This window comes from Engystomops pustulosus, chromosome 3 (assembly GCF_040894005.1).
Source record: "Engystomops pustulosus chromosome 3, aEngPut4.maternal, whole genome shotgun sequence".
NCBI classification, from domain to species: domain Eukaryota; kingdom Metazoa; phylum Chordata; class Amphibia; order Anura; family Leptodactylidae; genus Engystomops; species Engystomops pustulosus.
The window spans coordinates 91,812,638-91,825,036 of NC_092413.1; the positions used below are offsets into that span (position 1 = coordinate 91,812,638).

Genomic DNA, 12,399 nt, shown 5'->3' on the forward strand with positions numbered 1-12,399 from the left:
GGGGGCTGCAGTTTCTGTCAGTGTGGATTATTTGTTTACAAGTGAAGGGAAAGCTGAGGTTAGATAAGTGAAGGTGTTTTGTCACTGCATTAGTTAGGGCTTCTCCCTGCACATGACTCCTGGGGCACTGAGCCATGAGGTAATCAGCTGTGAGCAGTGAGGGAGAGGGGGCGTGTCTCCTGCCCGTAGTCTTCTTTATGAAGACAGAATGTCCATAGTAACAGCTATCTGAGCAGTCACTGCCATCTAGGGGAGGTCTGCAGAATACAAGAGGAAGGAGCAGGATTCGGGTAACTAATCCAATTGCAAAAGGGCTTAAAATTATTTGCCCTACAACATATCAAAAGTTTTTTGAAATGACGGTTACTCTTTAAGTATTCTTCATCAAGATGATTCTGATCAGCAAGTCCGCCACCACAAAGACCACTTTCTCCTGTGCAAGTAACACAGGCTGCCCGGCTCTTCTTTATCCCCTAATTATGCATGCCTTTATGCACCGGCTCCCAGCCCGGGAGCCAGTGACATCATCCGGCTCTTTGGAAGTCTTGCAAAAGTAAGCCTGACAGATGCAGCTACTCAATAGGGATGAACAACACGCATGTGCAAGACTTCTCGAGAGCCGACGTGTTACTGGCACAGCCCGTCGGGCAGCCCATGTTACTGGCACAGCCCGGGTTACTGACACAAGAGCGCCTGGCGCTAATTAGCATATTTTTAAACAATTTTTCTCCAGCTGTCCTGCCGTTGTGTATATACTACTCTCTTATATTCTATTTTACCACTTTATATAGAGCGATTTTCCCACTTGCTGTTAAAGCCTAATGAAAACTTGCTCCGTAAATGGGGCATGAACCCCAAGCAGTAAGTATATATGGTTTAAGTCGTGACTTCCCAAGTGGTAGTTTTCTTTTAAGGCTTTTGGATAAAACTTGGCTGGGCCAAATTTTAGGAAGTAATAATGATATGCTTCTAGAAAACACTTTATTCCACAATATATATATACCTTGTGATATTGTGTCACTTTGGTCCAGATTTTCCTTGTCCTCCTTCTCCTCTTGCACACAAGATGCTGCAGCCATCTGAGCCAAAGCTGATGCACAGTTAGCAGCCACCCCTGAAAATAGAAGCATGACAAGCCAATTGAGAAATATATATCGCACACCATCATGTTTGTATACAAATATGGATTTTAAAAGAGTTAAAACTTAATAACGGAGAAACAAACCAGGAAGGGATTGATGTGCCTTCACCCTATGGTGGTCCACATTATACCTGAAGGGCACTGTGAGATTGAATGGGCAGTGCTACAGACAGGAGCAGATCTTGTCAGAAAGTCTTCTCCACAGTTCTTGTATTGTGAAAGGTTTTACCTATTGTAGGGTGTAGGTACCCTACAGAGAGTATAAACTTAGCCTTCAGGAATATTTTCCTTTTAGCACATAACATTTTTATAGCTAATACTATTTTCTATACTATTTTACAACATACTTTAAGTGTCAATTCTTATCAGTTATAAAGATCTCTGGTTGCTGTCTTTACTTATTTCAGTGAACAAAAATGTGTCCTGGTCATGCGATGGATACACAGTTGCATGGTTCAGGACACGGATCTGAGAACTATATGGCGTTAATGTAATCTTTATCTATTTGTTCATCACACAATCCGGGACAGTTTTCTATCCAGAACTACCACATGATGAACAGGGTAGACTGGAAATTTATAGAACTTTAAAGGCATTGTCCAGCTTATTTTATACATGTACAGTACACACACATTTTTTTACATTCATTAACTGACTTTTATTTTTTTCAATTTTTATTTTGGGGCACACAAGGGCCTAGGCAGGGTTCACAACAACTTGGGTATAGATCAATTTCCAGTATGTAAGATCACATTCAATCTAATGTCAAGGGCCGATGGGTTTCTAGCTTCATCGGTTAAATCGACAGAATCACTATTACACCTTTCTATTCCTTATAAGACACACTGGTGTACAGCAGTAATTCAGCTTTCCAACACTACACCCACACATCTACATAAAAGTGCCTACAGATGGTTCGATAGCAACAAAAAAATTATGGAAAACCATACCTAAAGCACAGCTGAGACGGGCAGCTTTCCGAAGACCATCGAGACTCATACAAATAGAATCTCTTTCTTTCTGATTTTGCTCCTTCACACCTTCTGCACCCAATATAAATGACAAGCCTTTGGAGCTCCCCGCCATGCGCCCAGTTAGCGGAGCCGACAGGGTGTCTATTAAGTTCTTCCAGCATCCTATAAGTATGAACCGTGCAAAAGCAACACCTAGGAAGGAAAACAATGAAATATTAGATGGTTTAGATTGCTATGTATTATACTCACAACCATAATTTACAGTGTTAATCTTTAGGAAACGGTTGTTGAAGGATTATGGGCATCTCTAATTGAGCCATGAAAGCAAGATGATGTATTGCATAACAGATTTCTGTCTCTAAGAGCCCAGTTAAAGGCAGAAAGAAAACAATTGCAATATTATATACATGTCAGTCTAGTTGAAATGTATACACAATTAAAGGGTTGTTCCATTTAGAAAATGCATTTTTAAATTCTGTACTATGCAGACCAGAGTAAATAATTTTCCTCAAAAAAGGTGCCATATACTTCAGTTTCTTCCTTTCCACACACCTGCTACAGTTGTTGGGTCCATATTCTTGTCTACAGGAAGAGGAGACTGTGTAGAAGAAGATGCCTGAAGCTGTCCACCGATGGCGCTGCTCCCCAACCCATCAATATCTTGATGAAAAGAAATATTAAATCATAAAACAAACTTAAATATTCTTGTACATATCCGACATTTCTACAAAATATGCATGTTTTCTTGCTTACTCAATGTCACAAAAATGTATCAGTGAGGAGAAAAAAAAAACGGACGAGAGGTGGCAATCTAATAGGTAGATTTAAGATTTTTATTGGTAAAAACCAGGGGTAGTGTAGAAGCCAAGGGTAACGCGTTTCGAGAGAGGACTTCCTTCTTCTGCAGACCCTAAAGGTTACCTCCTTATCTAGGGTGATGGGTACTAGCGGGCCATCTTATATTTAGTGTGCAATTACTACTATGGGAGCACTAAGTCCTTTTTATTTTTTCTTCTACAAAAATGTATGTGTAAAAGGGCAAAATAGTGAAGATAAAGATTATTTATTTTGCCAACAAGGCATTACTTTTGAGGGGGAAAGCTGTCTGCATTGAATTTTAAAGAGTAGGGAGACAAGATGATCAGGCAGATTATTTGGTTAGTATAGGTGCCCCCTGTAGATTTGGTCAGAACATGCTGAAATACCAATGAATATTATCAAACACAGGGATTTTATTCATATTGTATACCTGCATTAGATCTTTCAATAATGTACTTGGCCTAGTTTTACCTTCTTATCTATTAAAATTATGTTCTTTTATGTGCTCCCATGTTTTGTGTCCAAACAAAAAAAATATACAAAAATCAAAAGAAAATAAAGGACAGAAACCATCCATGGCATACAATATTGCATAACTCACTGATAAGCATAGTAATAAGGGGCAGGCATTGTCCCTCAGGGGTTCCCCAGTATCCAGACTCTCCAAGCATGTTCCTGTCCAGGATCTGATGATACAGCTCTTCAATCCAAGCCTGGGAGAACACTATTACTACACCACTGGATTGTACCTGCTTAATGAATTCTTTCTGCACAACAAAACAAAAAAATTACTATAAATATACTGGTATCAATTAAATTATAAGAAAGGAATATCATAGCATATGTAGGTGTGGCATTAGGGTTAGAACTATATGTATGGAGCTTTGGTCTGAAATACAGATCAGGCATTTGTCACCAGTCAGAAGAAAAGAACTTGACTCCTTACTAATAAAACACTGCCATTTTCACTCATCATTATATAATCCATAAGCCCAAAGTTTGTGGCATAAAGCATTTCCTGCCAAAGATGAATTTTTGGAGAGGACCACAAAAGGGTTGGAATTAAGAACCTGTGCTCAATGTGGCATCCAAGAAAAAGTGTCCTTTCAAATGTTTCTTGTAAATGAATATATCAGGTGAATAAATCAAACTCTAATATACCATTGTGGCATTTAAGAGGGCAACTCCTATTATTTACCCTCTCCTGTATTCTAAACTGTTCAGTTCACTGCTCAGATTTAGGCTACATGCACACTGTCGTTGCCCGTCGTAATGTAGCATGGTGGGCACACTGTGGCGCAGGGGAGAGGAGGACGAGGTAAGCGCTGCTCACCCCCGCCCCTCTCCATAGAGGAATATGGCGCACGGTGCTGTATTCCGGAAGAGGATAGGACATGTCCTATCTTTTCACAGGGTACAGAGCGGTGCCGCACGTGTGCAGCACCGTACTGCTCCCGTAGGGCCATGCACCCATTGCCGTCTATGGGGGACGTATATTGGGCGTAAATACGTCGGCCGTATATACGTCCACCATACGGCAGTGTGAATTCAGCCTTATCTTGAGGAAGAAATGGAATGAGGGTTCCAGTATTATTGTCTGCTACAGAATCTTCAGGCTTATTATTGTCTGTTCTGAATGAAGCATTTGATTTCTGATTTAGTATTTATTATTGTACTGTGGTTTTTGGTGTCTTTGGGGTGCAAGCCCTTAAAATTGAGTAGGATGACAATGTGGACCTTTGGTTGCTCACCCCTGGCTTTTGAACGTAATAGAACATTGTAATTTTCCCAAATTTTGAAAAAATATTCAGCACATACTGCATTCATCAAACCAATGATCAATATACCAATGTATCAATATACAGATGGCCCCCTACTTAAGAACACCAGACTTACAGACGACCCCTGGTTACAAACGGACCACTGGATGTAATTTACTGTACGTTAGCCATAGGCTAGAATAAATAGCTATAACAGTTATGAAATGTGTCTGCAATGAAGCTTTATTGTTAATCCTGGTTCTTATGACAACCCAACATTTTTAAAATCCAATTGTCACAGAGACCAAAAAGATTCTGGCTGGGGTTATAATTATAAAATACACAGCCCCGACTTACATAAAAATTCAACTTAAGAACAAACATAATGACTACCTGTATCATACATTTTTGGAGTTGGAGTCATGACTCCGACTCCACCAAAATGGTCACCAACTCAAACTCTGACTTCACAGCCCGGAATGGAATTAGTAGCACAGACACATAGACGTATTGTTGTACATAAAAGTCTAGACATATATGGTACGCAGTACAGCTACAACCTTCTGCAACTGTTAGAACTAGTGATAAGGCTTAATATTATAATAACTCTTTTTTACTTACTAGTGTCACTGGAGCTAAAGCGTTTTTCTTCCTGTAATAATCGCTGTTGGCAAGCTTGATGTTGAGTAGAAGAGTATAGTAGCATGCAACATATAGACTGTCTGCATTCAGAAGAGTCTGAGCACATGCTCCATTGTTAGTTTCAAAGCCAGGTGAGTGCATTACACCTATGAAAAGTGAAGAAAAAAAAATTATTTTACACTACAAAACCAGGTGAAATAGTTGTGAAGCAGGCGATACCGCACACTTCAAAGAGGGTGGTGCTCATATGTAGGGTTCTCACTCCAGTAGGATCAATTGAAGAGTACGGAACACACCAATAGATATCTTTGCTTTTTCTTTTAGTTACATAGATATAGAAAGTTACACACCTTCACTGTGATATATGTACAAATATATATATATATATATATATCCCCTACAAAGAATAAATACCAGCTGATACAAAAATTAAAAATGTAAAAAAAAAGGTAATCATTTTTTTATTAGTACATACAGATAGAAAAATTACAGTGAAGATAAAAATACAGCATTGTAGGAGTCAGCCCGGGGCTTGTAAAGCCCATAAATACACATCATGTTACCAAACAAATATGTGTTACAGTAGTCTCTTGGTAGTCATTGTCCCGGAGCTTGGTTTCACATCCCCTTTAGTTTTTGTAAATTACCTAGGATCTTGGTTGTAAATGTTGGTTTTGGTTAAGGCGACCCCTGGACGAAGGTTTAACAGCGTAAACGTGTGTTGGCTGTTTATGTGGGTTCCTTCGTCCCACATTCCTTCACCCTAACAGTCGAAACGCGCTTTGTGGTGTTGTTGTCGGAAAGCCTAGTTTCGCATCCCCTTTGTATACTTAATCAAATGTTAATTCCTTCAGAGGAGCAATTTAGAAAAACAACGAAAAGTACAATGCTCTACTTCTTTATTAAGTAGAAACAGTTCCGATTTGTTGAATGTCGTTCTCATCACTCCAACATAATCGAAAACAGACAACCCTTAAGCGACCCCGTCGACACGGATCCTCCCACACGAGGTCCCCCCTGCTGGTGTCCAACAAACTCTGTGTCACACTCCAGTTGAGAGACGCATACAACATCGCGTAGATGTTGAAAGGATCGCTTAAGCCTGAAGAAGAAGCCCCGTAAGAAGCCTGAAGAGGCTTCTCTGTGTATACATTCTATTTTATGTTACCTATACTAGTGATCAATATACTGCGTTATATAACGATGGTTGTTATAATACATATTCTTTTGGCAACATGTTGTGTATTTATAGGATGATGCTCATAGGCTCCGAGAGGACTCCCACAATGCTGTATTGTTATCTTCACTGGATGTACTAATAAAACATTGATACATTTTTTACATTTTATTTTTGTGTCAGATGGTATTTATTCATTGTAGGTGATATACCATTGCATTTACACCAGCCTTTTTTAGCTGTATGATATTTGTGCATACTCACTGTGTGGGGATATACTGTACACTGTGTGATGCGATTTATTGGAGAGGTCCGGTAGGATCTTCAGTGTCCCCATTTTTGTAGTTTTCCAACAGTTGGTATATTAAAAGGTAGAAACAGTATGGTATAGTAACCAGATCAAAATTACACTTCGTCATCACAACATTTGTCAAGTATGATCTGAGATATTGTCCCTAGAGGACAATGCCTGTTATCATACGGTTTGGACATAGATCACGGTGAAGCCTTATAACTTTCTATATCTATGTAATTAAAACAAAAGATACCTATCTGTGTTTACCATGCTCTTTAATTAAAATCAGGAGAAAGACAGTTGTAAGGGTGATAATATCTCACAGATAATTAGAAGATAATGCTACTTTAATCCAAAACAGCACCACAACTGTCCACAGGTTGAATGTGATATTACCAGGGCCGGCGCTATGGGTAGGCAAAGGCCTCCTGAAATGGGAGAATCTCTTCTGTCAAATGAATCTTGAATTTTGTTTCTAGGTGCCATGGATCCAGAGATATTCAGGTTTAAAGTGAGAATATCAGGTGCCATTTTTATATATAAAAATCACAAATTTAGAAACACAAATTTAGATTCATATTTAAGATGAGACTCTTCTTTCATAGGAAAAAAAAGAAGTGAGATTCTATGTGTCATAGAGCCAGAGATACAGCCCCCTGAAGTGTCCCCCCTCCAGATTCCTAGCCCTCAGGCTACAGGGAGAATTTGCTGCACACAGGAGCTGCTGCACCTCACAGATAATGGAAATATTCACTTTATAGGTTACTACATTTTGAGACGGGATAATATCAACTAATATTCATGTTTTTAAACCTTCTTTATGCAGAACTATCTCTTATTGCCTTTTATTTTGCAATAGTTTTTTTTTTTTTTTTTTAATTGACTGATACGATAAACATTTGATCCTCTTCGCCTAATGTCGCTATTATATATTAACACCGCAACCCAGAACATGTCCATAAAGTTATATGTAACACCAACAACACACACATGTTCTGGAGTAAAGTTTTTATTTCCCACCATCCTCCATTACTTACACCCATGTTATGACGTTCTCACTCATATTCTTATGAAGCGCGGAAGGTTCTGTTATTGTGCGGCTAATACATTGGCACACATCTAAACGTGACTTTTATTATCTCATTAGCTTGGTTTATAGATATATAGTTATTTATTTGGGTTACCATTGTGTAAGGAACATACAATGATAGATCTGTGTGAAGCTCAGTTCAATCTTCTGCAAAATTAGTTTGGTGTCCCCTGAGGATTTAACGTTCCCTTTGCTGCATATTTTGGTGTGGGGTCTGCATGATCTCCTCACATCTTACGGTTATAGGAAAGTATATTTTCTTTCTATAAATATCAGGATTTCTACATATATTAGAGGAAATTTTGAATGTTAATTGCCAAATGCAACGCCTGGTTGTCCGATTTCTAAATTCTATAGGTTTTATGGCGCCTTTACTTTTTATTCTTATTGATATATTTTGCAGGTTGCGACGGTCTTAAAATTTCTAGCCGAAAAGCAGATATCTATTTATTACAGTGTTAGTGATATTATGTGGATTTATTTATGTGAACATATCAATATGGGACATTTGTGAACTCTACACATGTCCATCTATTACATTTAGGATATGTGCTCAAAACAGAAAATATTTACCTTCACATTTTTTCCAATCAAAGTCAAATATTTAAGTATTTTTTATAAAATGTTTCAGTTTGAATCAAAATTGCATGAAGGCGCCTATGTCTACGCTATAAACTCTTTAATGCAATTTTTAAAATGGGGCAATTGTCTGCTTGTAGAAAATATTTTTGCTGTAATTTCAATTTTACAATCTACTTTATAATTCTGCATCTGGAAATCTCTATCATCTTTCATATTTCTCTATTCTCTATTCAACCTACCAGTAATTTTTTGGAGTGTGAGAGGAAACCGGAGGACCCGGAGGAAACCCACACAAACACAGAGAGAACATACAAACTTTTTGCAGATGTTGATCAGTGCTGCAAGGCTGTAGTGCTAACCACTGAGCCACCGTGCTGCCCATCAATCTCCCTATTATCTATTTATCTCCTATAAAATTCTCCCATATTACAGTTTGTTTTACCATACTAAATGGAGCCTCTTGCTGACTGTGACTGGTCATAAAATAGTTTTATTTTGGGGCCCGACTTTTAGTTTTGCCCAGGCCCCGCTTTGTCTAGAACCGGCCCTGGATATTACAATATTTTCGAAAACAGACAGCTACAAGATCAGATACAACCCAAGAACAAGTGTGGCGCTGCATCTGGAAGAAAACAAGAAAATCCTAGATACCATTACCAAGCAAGCCTTATAGATTCACACTTTAATACATTATTTCAAGTACTTACCAGCTTGTAGACTTGAACAAAACGTTGAAGCAAAATTCTGCAAAGATGAATCTACTTCCTCCATCCTCTGCAGTGTCAGGAGTCGGGGGATAAGACTTTCAAGGGACTGTACAAAAAGACGGGCACTTTGCTGATCTGCCTCCTGGTTTTTCAGCAGCTTTAAAGATAAAGCAGCGGTCCGTAATGACCTATGACCAGGGCAGTCTCTAGGTGTCTGGTCTTCATCTGCTAGGGAGCAGTTATCAGACCCAATATCAGAGACATCAGATCTACCTGAATCTTTTTCGGCAGCCATTGAATACTGATCGCATGAATCAAATTCAGTCCTGGAAAGATCCTGCTCATCAACACTGAAATTGCTCTCACTGTACCTTGAACCATAAGATCTTGTCCTGCTGTCAACAGACAAAAAATTTGTGATGTCAGGATACACCGTTACATGACTACGTTGGACAACATCTGGTTGGTCTACAACATCCAGCTCTGGATCTTTATTCCGATTAAGGCCTGGGGACTGCACATTATTTCCTTGCCCATCCATGTTATCTTCGGGAGTAGTCTGACCCAGATCTCCTTCTAAAGTGGTTTGCCCGGTATCTGTGGTCACACTAATGCTAATGTCGGGACTCTTTTCAGTCCCTAGCTCCCATGGCGTATGTTCAGAAGACAAAATGCGTCTTTGCCACCTAAAATCAGCTTCATTAATTTCCATTGATTCTCTGCTTGATTCTGCTCCATCTCTTAGCTCCTCAAGACGTCTAAGAATATGCTGGACGTGACTTTCTTTAAGACCTTTCCCTTGACTCATTTCATCCAAAGCTCCAAGTAATGCACAGACACACGACACTGAGGCATAACAAGCTTCAATTCCACCTTTCATACATGCTTCTGCCATCCCATCCATGATACTAGAAAAAAAGAATCATATAGAACAAAGTAAAATACTTCATTTTAATAGTAGTTTATAAACTTTACAGTTATGCTTTAAAGGGGTATTCTCGTCTGGGCATTCACATTCAGTTTCATGAATCTTCCATATATAAATATTTCTTCAATTGGATGTTATTAAAAAAAATGGTCCTGTGTGAAGATAATTTCTCATAAACATAGCCATGTTGTCCCTTAGAAACGAGATGGCTTCCTCGGTTACGACCACATCAGATTTAGGAAGCAGTGGGCAGACATGCGCTATTGAGCTCTGCCTGACCACCTAGCTTCAGCAATCACAGGATGGCTGTAGGATATGCAGTAACTCCCGGATATTTCATATACAAAAACTTTTTGTTTATTTGTGCAATCCATCCAGCAGAGGTGGCTGTATCTGAGGAAGCCATCTCGTTTCTAAGGGACCACATAACTACGTATGTATGAGAAATTATCTTCACACAGGAACATCTAATTAATGAAATGTTTATTAATGGCAGATTAATCAAACTGAATGCTAATGCCGAGACGAGAATACCCCTTTAAGTTTTCAGTTTTTGAAGTTTTCCTTTAGATACAATAACTAAAATGTTTCCAATATAGTCTAATTACCTTATTGAAGTTTTTTCTCTGCCTCCCTCAGCCTCTTTATCTATTGACCTCAGTGGCTTTACCGATGTCACAACCATGAAGTAGCCACCTACTTCAGGATAAGCTAACAATGATTTTCTAAGAAGGGCTGATAGATATACCAAGATAGATCTCATGCTAGGAAGAAGCTAGAGGCATGAAATAGGTATCCTTGGAATTGTTGTAAAATGCTCTCTCCGGCTGTTATAAAACTATTTATGACCGGGTAACCTTGGAGTTACGCTTTAACCCCACGGAGGTGCCAATCATGGCCCCGAGTCCGAGGAAGTACCCAAGGGCTTCCAGCAGTAAATGCCTGCTAGATCATGCATTCTGCATGATCTAACTGTGTTAATGTCAGCCTATGAAGTAAGCATACGCTGACAATTTAATATCCTGCAATACATGCTGCAACAAGATCACTTATTCCTGTCCCACCCAGGGACAAAATAAAACAGTAGAAAAGAAAGTTTTTAAAAAAGTGCATTTAAAAAAAGTTTTAAAAAGAGAATAAAAGTCCCCTGAAGTCAGAGGTCGCACTAACATTTTTCCAGAAGGGTAATAATACTCCTCTCACCATTTTTGAGGAGTATTTTTAGCCGAGGAAGAGTATGGAATTTTCAGTAATACAAATATATAACTCCAAGTTGTATAAATTGTTAATAGCCAGCCCCAAACCCCCTACCTCCCCACACTGAGCAGGCTTGGGCTGCCGCCACTAAATTTATTTCATTTATTTTTTGGCGTTTTGAGGGCATGACACTTTTTTTTTTTTTTACACGGTTTCTTTTTTTTCTAAAGTAAATAGTCCTTCCCAAAAACATAAGCCTTCTGACCACTGCACTTGCGTTCAATAACTAGCAAGATGTGTTTGGCCGCGATAAAGTTGCTACTTACTGAGCACAAGTGTTTTGGTCCAGGGAGGATTTTATTCAATAGAATGAGTTTCAATACAATGTGAAAACATTGGGGTCTTTGGGATATGTATTTAATTATCCCTTACTTGAAATGCCTGGATCATTGTACAAGCACTGTTACCCTCTGTGTCTCTTCCTCATAGATTGTAAGCTCTTGTGACCATTGTATAAGGACTGTTACCTCCTGTATCTCTTCCTCATAGATTGTAAGCTCTTGTGACCATTGTACAAGCACTGTCACCTCCTGTGCCATCCTCCTCATAGATTGTAAGCTCCTGTGACCATTGTACAAGCACTGTCACCTCCTGTGTCCCCTTCTTCTCATAGATTGTAAGCTCTTGTGACCATTGTACAAGCACTGTCATCTCCTGTGTCCCCTCCTCCTCATAGATTGCAAGCTCTTGTGACCATTGTATAAGCATTATCACCTCCTGTGCCATCCTCCTCATAGATTGTAAGCTCCTGTGACCATTGTACAAGCACTGTCACCTCCTGTGTCCCCTTCTTCTCATAGATTGTAAGCTCTTGTGACCATTGTACAAGCACTGTCATCTCCTGTGTCCCCTCCTCCTCATAGATTGTAAGCTCTTGTGACCATTGTACAAGCACTGTCATCTCCTGTGTCCCCCTCCTCATAGATTGTAAGCTCTTGTGACCATTGACCAAGCACTGTCATCTCCTGTGCCCACCCTCCTCATAGATTGTAAGTTCTTGTGACCATTGGACAAGCACTTTCACCTC

The 12,399-nt window shown here is 39.2% G+C and overlaps 1 protein-coding gene across 5 annotated transcripts in view; it reads right to left on the reverse strand.

Moving 5' to 3' along the window:
* Positions 1–12,399, reverse strand: part of ARFGEF3 (ARFGEF family member 3) — a 70,483-nt gene that overhangs the window by 27,475 nt on the left and 30,609 nt on the right. For all 5 annotated transcript variants that reach the window (XM_072141423.1, XM_072141422.1, XM_072141421.1 and 2 more), the window contains 6 exons: positions 9,188–10,095; positions 5,316–5,482; positions 3,536–3,701; positions 2,668–2,775; positions 2,092–2,307; positions 1,004–1,114 (listed from right to left, as the gene is read on the reverse strand). In XM_072141423.1, the coding sequence (XP_071997524.1) occupies positions 1,004–1,114; positions 2,092–2,307; positions 2,668–2,775; positions 3,536–3,701; positions 5,316–5,482; positions 9,188–10,095 (1,676 nt within the window). The remainder of the gene's footprint in view (positions 1–1,003; positions 1,115–2,091; positions 2,308–2,667; positions 2,776–3,535; positions 3,702–5,315; positions 5,483–9,187; positions 10,096–12,399) is intronic.